General features: G+C 30.5%; 5 protein-coding genes across 8 annotated transcripts in view; 2 read left to right on the forward strand and 3 right to left on the reverse strand.

Moving 5' to 3' along the window:
• The window catches only part of LOC108695053 (dimethylaniline monooxygenase [N-oxide-forming] 2-like), a 4961-nt gene extending 993 nt beyond the window's left edge, over window positions 1–3968 (reverse strand). Inside the window, exons 1-7 of one of the 3 annotated variants that reach the window (XM_018204791.1) lie at window positions 3932–3968; window positions 2047–2317; window positions 1560–1698; window positions 969–1230; window positions 593–696; window positions 373–460; window positions 119–282 (exon numbers count right to left, since the gene is read on the reverse strand). In XM_018204791.1, the coding sequence (XP_018060280.1) occupies window positions 119–282; window positions 373–460; window positions 593–696; window positions 969–1230; window positions 1560–1698; window positions 2047–2240 (951 nt within the window). In that variant the 5' untranslated portion in view covers window positions 2241–2317; window positions 3932–3968. Of the gene's footprint in view, window positions 1–118; window positions 283–372; window positions 461–592; window positions 697–968; window positions 1231–1559; window positions 1699–2046; window positions 2318–3431; window positions 3510–3643; window positions 3738–3931 lie in introns of those variants that run through there. The other 2 variants (XM_018204793.1, XM_018204792.1) reach the window with 2 other exon arrangements.
• A 1206-nt stretch (window positions 3969–5174) lies between these two features.
• Window positions 5175–6966, reverse strand: LOC108695052 (RNA exonuclease 4). Of its 2 annotated transcripts, none has more exons than XM_018204789.1 (3): window positions 6887–6966; window positions 5865–6084; window positions 5175–5781 (listed from the first exon to the last, which is right to left on the reverse strand). In XM_018204789.1, the coding sequence occupies exons 1-3, from the start codon at window positions 6931–6933 to the stop codon at window positions 5227–5229; spliced, it is 822 nt and encodes a 273-aa protein (XP_018060278.1). In that variant the 5' UTR covers window positions 6934–6966; the 3' UTR covers window positions 5175–5226. The 2 variants fall into 2 exon arrangements, with proteins under 2 accessions (XP_018060278.1, XP_018060279.1); XM_018204790.1 differs by lacking the exon at window positions 6887–6966 and adding an exon at window positions 6602–6664.
• A 1165-nt stretch (window positions 6967–8131) lies between these two features.
• Window positions 8132–11475, forward strand: LOC108695051 (rho guanine nucleotide exchange factor 3-like). The gene is made up of 5 exons (XM_018204788.1): window positions 8132–8313; window positions 8602–8843; window positions 9697–10060; window positions 10511–10939; window positions 11032–11475. The coding sequence occupies exons 1-5, from the start codon at window positions 8248–8250 to the stop codon at window positions 11473–11475; spliced, it is 1545 nt and encodes a 514-aa protein (XP_018060277.1). The 5' UTR covers window positions 8132–8247.
• Window positions 11476–12368: 893 nt separating this feature from the next.
• LOC108695138 (N6-adenosine-methyltransferase subunit METTL3) lies at window positions 12369–14430 on the reverse strand. Its single transcript, XM_018204899.1, has 4 exons — window positions 14277–14430; window positions 13977–14172; window positions 13377–13883; window positions 12369–13158 (listed from the first exon to the last, which is right to left on the reverse strand). Exons 1-4 carry the CDS (start codon window positions 14428–14430, stop codon window positions 12369–12371), a joined length of 1647 nt encoding a protein of 548 aa, XP_018060388.1.
• Window positions 14431–16376: 1946 nt separating this feature from the next.
• LOC108695160 (cysteine-rich PDZ-binding protein) lies at window positions 16377–16884 on the forward strand. Its single transcript, XM_018204921.1, has 2 exons — window positions 16377–16453; window positions 16532–16884. The coding sequence occupies exon 2, from the start codon at window positions 16582–16584 to the stop codon at window positions 16882–16884; it is 303 nt and encodes a 100-aa protein (XP_018060410.1). The 5' UTR covers window positions 16377–16453; window positions 16532–16581.
• Window positions 16885–17541: the final 657 nt, after the last annotated feature.

The following is a 17541-nucleotide window of genomic DNA, read 5'->3' on the forward strand; positions in this document are numbered from 1 at the left end:
ATATGGTAAAATATGGGACATTGTTGGTTCGAAGTAAATTAATCAAAGAAGAAATGCATAAGTGACGCAATAATATTTTGAATTTTAGGGAGATGATTAGCAAAAACAAGTTTTATACCTGCAAATCGAACATATTAAAGGCGCAAACGTAGAATGGAAGACCAATCAATGCCAAAGTAGGGTTCTTTATAGACACCAGATGTTTCCAAAGGTGCGTGACCATGTTGGAATCCACTCGGACTCCACAGGACTCGGCGAGAAAGGGGAAGCTGTACTTGTAACCTTTTGAGGTTGAAGAGAATGAGTGTTATTTTAATTGTTAGAATGAGACAATATCCATAATATTTATCATAAGGATGGGAGAAACTCTACCTGTACAATAGAAGATGACATCAATCTGCTCCTTCGTCCCGTCCACAAAAACCGCCTCGCGTTCCGTCAATTCCACTACATCACCTTTCTGTAGAAGAAACCGTCACGGTCGCTTAAAAAGTAGCTTTGCGATTGTGCCTTATAAGTATATTTGACTTTGAAAAAAGTATCTCTGCGAAAAAAATATCTCTGTGATTTTACTTTGGATTCGCGCTTTTACCTGCACGACATTCTCGGGAAACACAGTGTCGATGGTCTCAGTCAGGTGATGACTCAAAATCACGCGATTCGCATTCTTGGATATCTCCAACGCCAAATCCATACCTACTCGAAACAGAAAAATGTTACGTTTTAATCATCGCAAGAATAACTTAAGAATAATTCTAAGATTTTTTGTATGTCGTTCCTACTTCTAAAAATAAGTATCCAAAAAACGTTCTTTTATAACGTAAACTTTTATAACGTAGCGAAACTTTAAGAAAACTAGAAGGAAAAGATTAAAGTCATAGAAGGAAAATGTTAATAATCGCTGGCATTGCGAAAAGAAAGTATTTCGTTCAAAAAAATAAATAATTTCGCGTGTACGTTGTATGTACCGGAAGGACCAGCTCCCATGACAACGACTTTCTTGCCGTTGAAGAAGTCGGGAACTCTGTAATCGTGGCTGTGTATCTGCTTGCCCGTAAAGATGTTCTGGCCAGGTACGTTCGGGATCATAGGTTCAAAGTAATGGCCATTGCACACCATGACTGCATCGAACGACTCGATCGCGACCGCGTCATTCTGCAAATCCTTGACCTTGACCGACCACTTCCGGTCCCTCGCGACCGGCTCCACTAGCTCTACATGATGGAGCAGCTGGAATGTATACGTCATAACAAGTCATGCTATTATTATCTCGTCATTATTATTGTATATTTATACATATTATATAAACTACCAATTTATATGATCTATAATATTAGTTAACACGTATTATATATATTATTAGTTATACAATCCGCTATATTAATATTACCTTATAAATTAATAAAATAATATTATATTAATATATTATAATGATGTTACTAATAATAATAGTACTTAATGCATTCAAATTCATGTTTAATGATAATTCAAACGAAATATAGTCATGATATTTAATATAAGCACTTAGCGTTGCTATATTCCTTTATCTATGCACTCACCCGAATGTAAGGACGTAGCTTAAAATGATCACAATATGTATTCAAGAAATCCAATATCTGCGTGCGCATCGGATAGCTCACGGGTCCTTCCGGTATCAGAAAATCTGGATAGCCCATTACCTCCTTCGGTAGATTAGCTCTAAAATATGTAAATTAATTCTAGATATCATTTAGTTCTTATTAATGATATCGAATCATTTACAATGGATTTAAATGTTTGTAATACATATGCCAGGATGAAATTCATCGAGGGTTCATTTTTATGAAACAATGCAAAAAACTGACATCAAATTCAAGATTAAAATATTAATTGCAATTTAAATTTATACTTACTCTCTAGAGAGTACAAGATTGAGAAACCCTTACAGAAATCTAATTTAATACTGGCGAATTTAATACTTAAATATGAGTAATTGATCATTACATCTTCAAGTTAAATTTTTATGAGGGGAAAATGAAAGTTGGCTGCAAGGAATACGCGCCATACCTGAGACTCTTGTACATGCTAGTGTGAATCAGTAAACCATATCTATCGAAACCAGTTTGCTCTCGATAAACCCAAGTCCCGCCGATTTGGTCTGTTTTTTCGTAACACACCACCTGATCGCCGTAAGTACCGGAAATGCAGTGTCGGAGTGCAGCGAGTCCTGCAGCTCCTGCGCCGATCACGGCGATTTTCATGATTACGCAGTCGTTGGTCGTTTAAGCTTCGTAGAACACGAGGAATCCTCGTTGGCACTTTCAGCTATATCGGCAAGCTATTTCGTAGTTAATGAAATACAATTATGGCATAATATTCATTTTGTAATACATGGATATCTTAAACCTACCGCACTTTGCTTCTATATTTTTGATCAAAACAGAGGCAAATTTTCTCTGATAAGAATTGAAGGAATAATTGGAGCCTTTCAAAAGCCAAGATAAATTAATCATTTAAAATTAAATGCGGAGAAAATTATATATAATCTTATGCCAATTAAAATTGAGAAATTTAAAAAGTAAAATTAATAAGCTTTTTTCTGAGAGACACAATTAATATTCATTGCTGTTTATATTTTTATAGAAAGAAAAATAATTGAACATATAAACAGGATTATCATTACTTTTTTCTATCTATAATTAGATTACAACATAACATCGTTACATCTTTGCAATAACGATAACGAATTACTTTTATAGTATTACTTTTATAACAATAAAATTTAGTTTTTTTTTATCTTTATGTATTCTATTATGTATATATCTATTTATATATATCTATTCAATAGATATTATATTATTTTTTATTAGATAAAAATATAATATTTATTTGATAAAAAATTTACATTTGCAAATTAAAATATAAATTTCTAAAGATAAGTATATTAAAAAATATTAAGCATTATGCAAGATTTATTAAGATAAGTTTAATATAAAGAAGAGTTTGCTATATAGATTAACTTAAAATTTTAATATTAATATTTAATATTGATTTATTAGTAAATAATGCAATTTTTTTAATCCAACATATTTTACTTCAACATTATAAAAAGCAATGAAAAAAATAACGAATCACTTTCTAAATATGGCAATAATGAGTTATTTCTTAAAAATAGTAACGAGTAATGATAATAAACATTATTTTTATAAAATTAATGTTCCCAACCTGAATATATAATATAAGCTAACAGTAATTAAATGTATTCTGACCAAGAATGATAAGAGTTATCGATTTGTTTGAATTTACGAGAAGCCACTATCTTCTACATATTTATTTCAATTGGAATATTAATCGCAATCATAAAATATGCATTGATATCGCAGTATTTGACGAGACATTTTTTATAAATTGCGATTAAACTTATACAGAGTGTCTAGAAATAATTGTATCACCTCTTAGACAGATAAAATTAAACTGAATAGAAAAGTTTTCTGCTGTTTTGCGATTTTCTTAATAATTAATGAAAGATTAATAAAAGATCTGTGAATGAAAGCGTGCATCCGCTTATATAACTTTTCCTGTTCAAATCGATGGCGATTATTTATGGTTTCAAACGAACTGGCTAGATTTGTGAAAGGTACAGATTCAATCAAAAGTCAAACACCTTTCTTCTATGCACTTTTATCACATATTAGAGTTAAAATATTCATATATTTTCTCAATTTAAATTTACCAAAGTCAGAATACTTTTCACTTTTAATGTCGCGTCGATTGAATCTTGAAGATATGAATTAAGTTCTAAAGACAACTAGCTTATGTTAAACATAATATATGTGCAAATAGAAGACGCATGACGAAATTTGATACAACATATATACATTGTGATGTTTCATCATTGCGAAATTAAGATAAAGTTTTGATAAAGTATAATCCAGTACAGATAGTAACTCACCAATAGAAAAACACAAAGTGCTTGTAAGCCAAAAGCGAGATCCAGTAGAAGAATGCAAGATATACGTATGTCACAAGCGAAGTGAAAATCAAAATGACCAAGTGGTATAAATCATTAAAGAGAGGGAAATACGAGGCTGATACCGATAAGGTCATGTCCAACGTATTTACCAAATAAATGCGAAGACCTTCAATCTTGTTCACATACACATTTCACTATCCCTAAATGCAGCACAATACTCGATGTCAGTTTCAATTTTAAAAAATCGTTTATTCCTCAAAGATCTGCGATATTTATAAAGAGGAAATATCGAAAAGAGGAAAGAATAATTAATTAAAATATATTAAATATGTAATATAAAAAAGATGCTTACTTTACAGTAAAATATATACTTTTTATTATTTAAAATATTTATATTATTACAGTTTATTAAATATATCCTCTTATAATTAAATATAATCATAGACTTATGATTGTACAATCGTTTATCAAGTACAAATGGCAGAGATTGCAATATATTGTTGGAATTTCGCAAGTATATTTGACGTTTCTTTTTGTTAAATATGATGACTTGTTAAGGACTTGAAAGATCTCCTTAGCAACTATAAAGATGACAATTATATAATGTTTCATCTGTAGAATTATACAACGTATACAGTGGAATAAATACACTGTTAAAAATATCATAAAATTTAATGTAACTTTTAAGTTACACAAATTAAATTAATTTCATGACATTACATTAATGTATTTGTACTGAAAATATATTTGTGTATATTATACATAAAATTTTTACATTTCATAATTTCAAAATTTCATGAAATTTAATATATTTTTCACAAAAATTTTATATGGATTTACATAAAATTTAATACATAGTCATTACATTTAAGATGAATATAACTTAGTTTTCAGTTAAATCATTCAGTATTTTTCAGTTAAATCATTCAGTATTTTTTCAGTTATCTCATGATCACAAGCTTCTGTTCTTAAATTCATTACGAAATTTCTAACAACGTAGAATTAGTTTTATGTATACAATTAATATGCATAGTTTTATATATAGAATTAATAAATTTTACATATAAAATTAGTGTATATAGTCAAATAAACCATTTTATAGTAATAATTATAAAAATGACTATGTATATAGTCAAATAAATCATTTTAGTAATAATAACTATAAAAAAATTATTAAGTATGCACATTAATTCATAGAAAACTTATATAGTTGTCACCTTTAACTGCTATGCCTTTTTTCTGAATATATCATATTATTTATAAAAATCTGCTTGTCAATGTTTTCTTTCCGATTCCCACTTATTTTTATACAACATGTACAATTGCATCGCTGCCCTCGCATCTTCCACAGAACTGTGTTCACCTACTTGTATCTCTCTACCTAATAATTCGTACGCGAGCTTTTTTAGACTGGGAGTGTTTCCTTTCGATACTTGACGGAAAGGTTTGTATCTCGAAGTATCACGCCAATATCTTCTAGGATGTGACAGGTACAGTACATTGAGATCGTGCTTTAATGCGTGGCCCACTAAAATACGACCCTTCAATATATCTGCTACTTCCTTCTGCACAATATTGAAGCTTTCTCCATCTTGCAAATGCTCTGGTCGAACGCCACTGATCGCCGTTCGATAATCCACGACCTTTTCTCTTGGTTTAACGTACTTGTCATATATGCAATCACCGTATTTATTTACAATTGATACTCGAGCTATTATACTCTCCGTACCATCGCCAATTCCAACCATTTCGCAGTCCATGGCGAGCTGCTTTGTCAAAGTCTTCTCTTTTTTTACGACATCTTCCTTACTGTTTTGCTCCAGTGAATCCTGCACTTGGCATAGATATTTGTCAAGAAATATAACTCACTAATCAATAAAATTTATATTCAAAATACTATAAATATATTTACCATATGAACTGGTGTGGTGTATACCTTTTTAAACTTTGGACATCTGTGATTCTGTGATACAGTTTTTTCTCTAATGCTTTCTTCTGTCTTCGTCTTACAAAACAAATTTTTGTATATCTCCCAATTGCATCCAGATACCTTACGTTCAGTACTTGGAACCAACTGTCTTGTCGCTTTGTTCCTCTTTTTCTTGTCTGTGCTGGTTAATACATTATCCATTCTTGAAAAAGAAAGGAATTATTTTTTTAATAATTGAAATTCAAATACAACAGATTTCATAACAATCAATAAAGTAAAATAAGGGCTGTGAGCCAAACAAACCTCACAAATCTTATTTTATTTTATTCCATTATTTCTTTCTTGTTATTTTCTTCTTTAATAAACTTTAATATATATAATAAATTATAGTCACCTACTTTAGACCTAACCTATAATTTAAAAATCATCTGATATTTTTGTGTGTGTATATATATATATATATATACTATCTGATTCTGCATTTAAAATTTCGCGAAAAATAAAATGACATGTATAATTAATAACACAATTTTTAAATGTTAAAAAATTATAATATCTCGAATCTCTTATCATAACGCTTGTAGATAACAAAGTGTATAAATATAACAAAAAATCGCAAAATAGACAGAAAATTATTTTAAAATATTATTAACAATATTATTAATAATAAAAATAATTTATTACTTTGTTTATTAACGTATTTTGAAATCATAACTTACTCGATCTTATAAATATAGCTCGAAATAAATATAGCGCATTCCAACGTTTATCTTGAAATCTCGAGAACAAAACTGAACAGAATTGTACATTTATAACCTAACTTAGCAAAATACTCAACTGTGATTGGTTGATGCAATTATCAATGAATTATCAGTTGGTATTGGCAGATTTCCTAACCTTTTAAAACGTGACTTTAAAATGCTTTACATCATTGCGCACTTTTTATCGAATCTTTATAAATATTATTCTGCAATCGCGGTAATGACAAATTAAAAAATTCTTACCTGACTAGCATCCAAACAACAAAACATAGAAAGATTATTGTAAACATTTCACCTTGGCCGACAACGCCAGGTGCAAATATTTTCTCGAGTATCTTTCAGTAACTTCCGGAAATACTCCGAAAAAACATTCATCAATTGTTTGGAGGGAGAACAGACTTTGACAATTAGTGAACGATAATTTAAACGTAGTATAAGCCAATATTCATAGAGGTTTCTTATATTTTAAAACCGTCTTAAGTGCAATCAAAATGTTACAGCCAATCGCAAAGACATATTATTATAGCATCTTAGGACATTACGATTTTAAAAAAAGAATTGACTAAACATTTTTAACAATTTTTTATTAAATTTAATACAATTCACGTATTCTAATTAAACGATCCACTTAAATTGTTGTGATAATTTAACATGAATATATAAGTTAGAAAATAACACAAATATGTAAAAAAATTAATATAAAAATAAATATGTAATACACAATTTGTAAGCAAACTGGAAGCACGTTTTTTAAAAATAAAATTAACATTGATGTCAAATTATATTTATATTTTATCTTAGAATTTATAGGTTTTAAAATGCTTTTTTATATTATATTTATGTATTTACACTTATATATAAATTGTGTTATTTTGACATATCATACAAATGTTGAATATTTAATACAAAATAACATATAATCACATAATGTTACATCAACATTCAAATATGTTAAAAATTCAACACAAGAGGATTTGAATGGATTTTATACAATTACAAAATGTTTTTTACTATTTATATATTTATATAATAAATACGCTTAAATGTTTTTTGTAAAATGAAATTTAACATATTTAACATATTAACATTCATAATTGTTGGAGAAAAAAGAAAGAAAGGCTTAAATGGGGAAATTATAAAAAAGCTCAAGAAGAAAGAATATTTTGAATATTTGCAAGTAATTCTTTGCATCTGTACTGTATTACACTTTCTGCACCTACAACAAGATAGAATATGCAACATTGGAAAAAGAGAGAAAGAGAGGAAAATTAAATGTATAGACAGTTCAGTCACAGAAAACAGACTTTTCTGTATTTATTTTAAAAAAATTGTATTATAATATATTGTATTATAATATAATAAAAATCAATATTGATGTTGTCACTATGATAATATTAAATTAATTTTCTAAAATATTTATTTTTACAAATGATAATAATAATAAAAGGTGTAGGTGTAGGTAGAAGCGTGGAATGTAAATGAGGCCGCTACACCAGTACAACCGCCTAGCCAATTCATGAAATCGAATATTTAGTACGCACAGTTCCGAGGAGTTGTACTGTGAAATTTCGAGTTTTTCCTCTTTTTTCTAGACAATTGACATCATGGACGATGAGTGCAACACGACCATCAAAGATACATTCCAGGAACCACGAAAAAGGTTTTGGCTGGTGAGTACATCGATTTGTTCTTCAGTATTCTGAGCGAAACGACGCCTCTCGCAACCGACTGTAAGTGTAACCGACATTCGAATATCAATGTCATTAATGTCAGCGGGACAGCGTGTTTTCTTCTTCAATTTTTCAATCGTCACGATTAGCATGACATCGGTGTCACATACATACACATCGCAGTACAGGTGTTTATTACAGTTTTACTCGAATTATCAGACGATAATGAAATTGTTGCTGTCATTGATGTTACACTTGACATTTAAACGCTAAAATATTCTGCTACAGAGACCGAGAAAACGACTGAAGAGCGATGCGATAAGCGTCAGCTCGATGGACATATCCATGGATTCTGACATGGGTAAGAAGAAGAAACGTCGTAGAATCACGGAGGTTGCCAGCAGCATATTTTCCTCCTCTACATCGAGTAAATCGGGAAACACTTTACATAGATCCTTCACGATTCAGCCAAACTCCTCGGATCTGTCTATCATTGAGGATGAAGCAGACACGAGAACGTTACGTAAAAAGTAATTGCTTAAGAGTGAAACTTAGGTGAATTCAGTCACTCTGGATAGTGTTAGTTCAGATAAAGGCTGCTTTATCTGAAGTATCTGAATGCAGTGGCATAATATAATCAACTTTGACAATAAAGTAATATATTTATTGAATTGAAACTAATGTTGGTAGCTTTCATGAACTTCAAAATTCAAACAACTTGGTTAAAATGAAATTTAAATTTAAAAAAAGATTTTTAATCTTTAAATTTCTACTTTCAAAAGGTTACTATGTTTTTTGAATTTCTGTGAATTTGATATATATAATTTTTACATATAGAAAACTAAGCTGACAAAATGGATAATTTTTTTCACTTTGTCGACTTATTATATGCTTTAAAAAACTTGTGAAAAATGTTTGATTTTCTAACATGAAAGTTTAAAGTTTCCCTAACAAAATCATTTTTTTTTTAATGTTCTTAAAATTTTTTATTACTGAGTTATCACGGATTAAAAGGAGCACTTTGACTTTGCTCATAACTCCATTTAAAAAAAAATAGATTTTTAAAGCAGAAATTTTGCTCTATTAAATGATATAATTATCAAATTTAAAAAGACATGTGTACATGATACATGTACATGAATGTGTACATGAATGAAGTAGTGCTACAAACTTTTATTCTAATCCAATATAATCTGTTAAATAACATATTTTTATTGAGAATTTAATCGTTCAAAATATCTATATGCTTACATTTAATATTATTTCATGTACAGCAGCTTTAAGTATGCACTAATCTAGTGTAGTGCATTTGACCGAATTCGCTATTAAATGTTTTGACTTATGAGAAAAATTCTCTTAAAATAAACCATGTTCTAATTTCAGATTGAATAATGTTTCCGAGAGCTGTAACAGTTTGACAATCAGGAGTTGGATGTCGGACATTGCACAGCCACGAGGCGACGAGCGATTGAACAGCATATTAAATCGAAGTGAGATCAGACGGCAAGAGGCCATTTATGAGTTATACTGCGGCGAAAATGTATTATTAAATGAGCTCTATATGCTAAGAAACTATTACTATGAACCAATGTCAGCCACTGAAATATTTACACCCGAAGAGTTATCTACGCTTTTTGGCGATCTCATAAATCTCATTGAAATACACAGTAACTTGAGAGATGAATTGTTCAAATTACGGGATAGATACGGATTTACAAAGACTGTGGGACCGACGCTATTAAATTGGGTTAGTTAATTTTCTTTTATCAATACATTTCATTGTACATCATCAATCAATCAACACTGGCTCTATAATATTAGATCTTAGTTTATTCTAAAGACTCGATCTTCTTCTTGAATATTTATAACAATAATGGCTGTTTCCACCAATAGACTAAATTTAATTAATTTATTCTTCACTTTTTCTAATTCTTGGAAAGATTAAACTAAAGTTAAACTACATTAATAGAAATGGGCATAAATTTTTTAACGTGATTAGCCATTTGCACAATTGCTAATTAGAAAGGTTAAATTTCTACCAAGATCTCCTTTTCTATACTTAATTTACATGGATTACGGAATGAAAGATCAAACACCCGAGAATCATCAATTATAAGTCCGTCATTCTCATAGAGACATGACACACACAATATCCCATTGTACATCATATATGACATTAATTTCATTCTGTTCACAGTTGTCAACATTAAAGAAACCATATTTGGAAAGGTGCAGAACATTAGTTTGGGCGAGGCATTTATTGGAAGAGAAGAGATTTACCAATAAGAGGTTTCAGTCGTTTTTAAAGAAGCGTTTAGAATCACCACATTCCGTCGACCTGTGGACCTATTTGGATGTGCCACGTTCAAGGATCGTGAAATATCCACTGTTAATAAAGGAGATCTTAAAATATACGCCTGCTGCTGACGCAGATCATTTGCCATTGAAAGAGGCGAGTAACATATTCTCCGACTTGCTGAAGAATATCGATTTTATCATGGGCAATGCCGAGTGCAAGCTTGCTCAATCAAAAATAAACGCGAAGATTGAACACGATCCTGAAAAATGCATTGCCAACGCCACAGAGTTGATTACAGAGGGTCAGCTTAAGGATACACGTGGGATAGTAAGTTTAATTTCAATTTCAATACAAGAGATAACGCATATATAAATTTTATTTCAGTAGATTTTTTTGACACAATTATCATATGTTTGCAGAAATATCATTGTTTTCTTTTCGACACTTGTTTTGTGATAACTCGCCCTACACGGCGCGTTAACAAAAAGTACAACGCATCATTTCCTATCATACCCAAGGAACAGATGTGTGTGCAAGTGGAAGATAAAAATATTGCAGAAATTTGCTTTAAGATCGGAGAATTTTCTTTTATAATGGAAGATGGGCACAAAAAAAGACACTGGGTTGATTCATTCAACAAGATACACTCTAGAATATGCATTCCAGAAGATAAAGTATTCAATACTGACGACAAGGAAAACTTGTTGGACAACACAGAGTTAACGACAAAGTCAAATAATTGTGTCGCGAGAACGTCGATATCCAGGAGAACTTCCACAAGCAGTATAAATGACAATCTATTTTCTTTTTCCATAAGGAAGAGTTTACTCAAGCAAAAACGCAACAGTATTGGTTATATATAGTGAAAACTTTCGGCAGTTTTTATCTTTTCAATAAGAAGAATTGATGCATTGTACAAAAATGATAAAATGGTTCCGATCAATTAGTACAAAAATGATAAATTAATATATACGATAATTACATATTTTTATCTACGTTGCAATCTTTCAAGTGATTTACACTTAAAAATTATCAATAACTAAAAATTTTTTAAATAATATATTACACATTTCAACATAACAGCGATATAAATTTAGAAAGATTGAATTTATTTAGAAAGATTGAATATACTCGTATTTATACGTAAATAACAGGAAGCAGTAATACTATTACATTTACAATCTGCAATCTTACGCTAACATGAATTAATTTATACGTCATAGAAGTTGATTTTAGCTTCAGGATTTAATCCGCATTAATACTTATATAATATTAAGGAAGAACTTACACGTGTGTGTATACATACCATGCTAAATAAAGCATGGTTTAAAAATAATGTAATATATGTGTACAAATGTTATCATCTATCTCAAAATATTCACGTGAAATCAGTCTTTTATATTTATATAGTTATATGCGTTCATTTTGTATTAGCATATATTTAAATGGTAGATGGGATATATACACATTTTTTGCAATAAATTAACAAAACGTGAAGTGGCTTTAATTTATATTAATAGATGTCTATTTATAAAAATTTTAATCGATTTATCGAACTCTTAAAAAAATGTAAAAAACGCGATGGATACTTAGCAAATTCAAACATTGTATACTTAATAGAAGCGAAGAAATATAAGTCATCTTTTTAAAAAACTTGATCTAAATTTTCTTAAAATTGATATTTAACATTTTAAATTTGGAAATTTAATCACATCATTAATTTTCGTTTAATCTTCTTTTATTGGACGAGGAAATTTTATGGCTTGGTAGGCTTCATCGAGTTTCCGTCGGGATAACGTTTTTTAAAGGCCTTAATAAGTTGCGGATCAATTAGATGAACACCATCCACCTGGTTGCCCAACGTAATCCAGTTGGGCTGTACATTATGCGGCCGACCAAACAATTCAATTTTTCTGGTACCGGGACTCATTCGCTCTATAATGCCATAGATCTCGTCAGGTTTGTGGCTAGTAGCTCGAACCTCAGCGACAATCACATCACTATCCAATCCTCGATTAATACGAGGATTACCCTTCATGCCGACCAGACAATGTTCCTTGCCATGATTTAGCCAATGACCTGTCCTACCAGTCCGTATTATCCTTTGCAATTGATTGGTCTTCACCCAGATGATTTCGTCAACCCTCTCATAACCCCATAGTTGCAGACATTCTCTTCCCAGCTCCATAGCTCTGCCAGTCACCCAAAGAAACAAGAGTCCTTCATCCTGAAGTGCTGGAATTCCCAATTGTCTCATCTCATCGTCTGACATAGTGCCATAAGGTAACTCCATATGAATGTCCCATGGTGGATCAGCCATGATCACAGCAAACTTGCCAAGAACAGTCATATCGAGGTAACGCAAATCACACTGGATCCACTGTGGTGGATACAGAGTCAATTCGCTACCTACGTTGCTACTGCTATTGCTACCATTTTTGCTATCTAGATTCAACGTCTTGTTAGATGTGGTATTGCTCGGACTATCGGAGTCATTGATTTCTTTTAGTTGTGCCGTAGGACCATCTACCTCATAATGAACATATCTGTACAAAATAAAAAAATTGACATCTTTAAATCTTTTTTAGTTTAAGGTACAATTTCGCTGCATGAAACTGCATCTTTAAAAGTAGAAAAAGTCAAAGTTGAATATATATGATTTATCTAGAATATATATCTTTTGAATTAACGAGTTACAATTAACTATATCAAGAAACGAATTTAACTATACATTGATAAATAATAGTATTTTTCACATCCTTACTTGCACGTGTCCATGTGGAAGCAAGTATTGAGAAAACTACAGTCTCCTAAAGATTCATCTGTGTGACTCTGTATGATTTTTTTAAAATGCAGCTTTTTACATTTTTCCGTGAATCCCGGACCACCATTCAATTTTATACAGTCTACTTTTGTACCATGTGGACAGAATTCCATGACTTGAGCTCCTCCCTGAGAGCGAAATCGTTCTGCCAGTGATTTTTCTTTGGAAGTCTGCTTTGACAGCAGATCCAGGATCTGTTCACCGACCTTCTTGCTCTCCTTTTCTCTAATCGTCGGCATTGAAATTAGAGACATGATATCCTCGGTATTTTTCTTGTCAACTTTCGCTTGTTTCTCTGGAGGCACATGATCATTTAATTCAGACATAGACATTTCTATGCTTTCGGCATTCTCTGTGTCATCAGACTGAGACTGACACGACGATTGGGATTCTGTTACGGACAACACTGTATATCCAAATACTCCATTCTCTGTAACTTCTTTGATCCTAAAAGTGTGCATAAAGTATTTTTTATATTAAATGTATCATATACTAACAAAATGGTATCGCAGGATGTTATGTGAGTCTCACTATACTAACTTAACTATATCTTGTGCAGCCAGTTTCTCCAGAATCTTATGGATATCTGAAGAAGATACATCGGCATTAAGATTTTTACGTAGCTGATCTATTAAGTCTGCAGATGTTATCGGTAGATTAGGTAAGGATTCGTGTAAGATACAAAGTACATCTCTTTCATATTCGCTGTGATCCGAACGTGAAGATGCATTAGAATCTGTGACAGGGACATATTAGTTCCATTAAAGTTGAATAAATTCTTTCTCACCACACATAACAGATGTTAATAGTAATATAATCGTAAAATTATATACTTATTACCAGGACACGCCGACTCTGCTGTCAGAGTGGAAGAAGCCGGCGTGGAAGTGAGGGTATACAATTCATGTCTCTCACGTTTTCTTTTCTGTAGTTTCTCACGATAACTGTTTCTCTTTATCTTAATCGCTTGTATCTCTTCAAAAGCGTCCGACATGGCTCGAGAAGATAGTGCGTAAAAATATAATTTTTGATATACGAAAAAAACGGCTGCAGTCCGAACGTTCCACGCTTAAAAAATCATTTCATCCTTGTTGTTTGTCAAATATTAAACGAAGACAAACGATGCTCATGAACGTGTCAACATGAATTGGACTATGGCCAAAGTAATAATTGAGTTAAGCTACCTTATATCCGGTATTGATAAAATTAGGCTCATTCGATACGTTTTTGTATGAAATGACCGAATCTATGTCCGGTACTGATAAAATTAGGCTCATTCGCTACGTTTTTGGATGAAATGACCGAATCTGATAGAAAAAACTTTCGCTCTGACTCGCGAACCGAGATATTAATCGTTAAAGTTGACGATTATAGGTTAGTAAATCTCTATTATATTGACAAAAACCAGCGACAAAAGCGATACGAGCTCAAGCATGCTTTATGACAACATGCGCATGCGTTGTCACGAAATGCGCACGAAATGATGTTTGAATATGTTTTCTTGGAAATAAAATAATATTTTTAAATAATACTTTTATGTCCATATTCATAGTCGAGCATTATATTTAAGGCTTCCTTTATAATTAGTATGTACACATACTTATTCGTATAAACATACAAATAAATATAGGCTTTGACTATAGAAACCTAGACTGCTAATAAGTACGCTGCATCGTTATATTTTTCATACATGCCGCAAAAATGCTATATATTTGTATGTTTTCATCATATATAGCAAATTTTGAATAACAATTTTTATCGCTGTCGCATAGTTTTTTAAAACTAACTGAGCTTTTGATGGCAATATTTTCGCTTTCATGTATTTGCATTTTCTCAAATTCCTCATTTAATTTGATTGCAGATGACGTGCTTTTCTAAAAAAAAATAAAATAATTTGATGTTGATATCATTGCGTTTAGAATTATTTCATAATTTTCAATTGATTTATTATAAATCTTTTAGATTCAAAAATATTTAATACAAATGTATAATTCTAATAACAATAGATGTATTTTATTAAGAGTGTGAGTGTGGCATAGCAGACAATGCATTGGTCTATCATGCTAGAGATCTCGCCTGTACTGAAAAATAATTTTATAAAAAAAAAAGAAAGATGTACGAGTATACGTATATACCCAGCAAACGATTGAAATGAATTGAAATGGATTCAAATTTTCAAAAATATGATACTGATGTATCACATTATTCTTGTTTAACACTCTGTGCTAAACAAAGATAACATGATACATTCATGTGCATTATGTGTGCAACAGAACGCAGCCTTGTCGACTATTTTAATCGATATATTATTGGATACTAATGATATCCGATTATCTGATCGTATAATAAAAAGTATTAAATAATATTGAATATTCGATACACCCCTATTTCATATTCCAACTATTCGTGATTGTTCGGATATTGTCGGAAATGTTCGGAATGATGATTGTTTTCATCGTTTTTCATTATCCGTCGTTACGCAGTCGAATTTCTTTCAAGAATTTTTTCAGTAACGCGATTTAGGAAGCTTCAATACTGAAAAAAATTGATATTGTGATAAAAAAATTAATGATATTGTACATGCGAGTGTTGAAGAAGTAAATATTAACTTGTAAAGGGATTATAACCTAAAAATTCAACGTACGTATATGATAAGAATATAATAATACAACATAATTATACTTTTGATTAAAAATTATTCATTTTTATATATCCATTTGATGTTTCATTTATTCAATTATTTTCAAACAGGCATTTAGTTTTTCGTTGTTCTAATGAAAAAATACATGTAGGAAAACTGAGCAAGTAAAAATCAATTTAAAAAAGGAAGACAATTTATGTAATCCTTTTTTATATGTAATAATAAAATTCATCTTTATATATTTATTATTCAATATGTAATTATTTTTAGATCATTTGCAATGTTTTTTTTACTTTGATGAAAAGATTTATGATATTGTACAAAAGAGTGCTAAACAAGAAATCTTTTTGAAAAAGGATTATGACTCAAGCTTAAGGTACATACATAACTTTGTTTTTAATGTAAAAATAATTTATCTTTATATACTCATGATACAATACACAATTATTTTCAGGTATTTGTGTAGTTTTATTCTAAATAAGGAATCAATCTTTGTATTTCAACATGGTTTGCGAGAAATGTGAAAAGAAATTAGGCAAAGTTATTACTCCGGATCCCTGGAAAACAGGTGCAAGGAACACAACGGAAAGCGGAGGACGTAAAGTTGGAGAGAATAAAGCTCTTTCTGCAGGAAAGGCACGATTCAATCCATACACCACGAAATTTGAGATCTGTAGAATATGTAGGCAAAAAGTTCATCAGGTGGGATCCCATTATTGTCAGTCCTGTGCATATAAGAAAGCTATATGCTCTATGTGTGGTAAAAAACTCATGAGTACAAAGAATTATAAGCAGTCTGCTACATAATAATTTTGTATTTAAAGAATTAATTTCAATGTAAAGTTTAATATTTAAATTTATATTCACATATCTGTTATCCATATTAAAATTACATATTTTCTGAATTTTTATGTTGCAGTATTCAGACTATTAATGTACAATAGTATCCTTCGCTCTTAGATTATCCAAAAATTTAATCTTCTCCCTTAGTGACATAACGATTCTATCTGTTCGCTTGTGCCTTTCTATATACAACATCTGATACTCTTCATCTCTATCTTCGTTCATTCTCAATTTTTAATTTATTTCTGTTTTTGTTATTTTTTAACGATTATTCCTTTTCTAATTTAATTAGGGATGAAACTATTCAGATGGATTCCTTTATTTTCTAAAGCATCTTGATAATGTTGTTTAATTTATGTATAGTTAATTAAGATTCAATATCATATAATGTGATAGATTTTTTGATAAATTATAGCGGATTTATTTGTATCTTCTTTTTGTTTATCCTGAGTAGTGTTGACATTCCACAAATAACAAAGGAAATTCTCTTTATATAAATGTATTTAAATAATGTATTATTAAATAAATGTATTTAATTTTTTATACGATAGTTTATATATAACATAAATAATTACTATAAAAGAAAAAAATAATTAAGAACAGTGTGCACATAAAAAATTG

The sequence above is a fragment of the Atta colombica genome, unplaced genomic scaffold (genome assembly GCF_001594045.1).
Source record: "Atta colombica isolate Treedump-2 unplaced genomic scaffold, Acol1.0 scaffold126, whole genome shotgun sequence".
Lineage (NCBI taxonomy): Eukaryota > Metazoa > Arthropoda > Insecta > Hymenoptera > Formicidae > Atta > Atta colombica.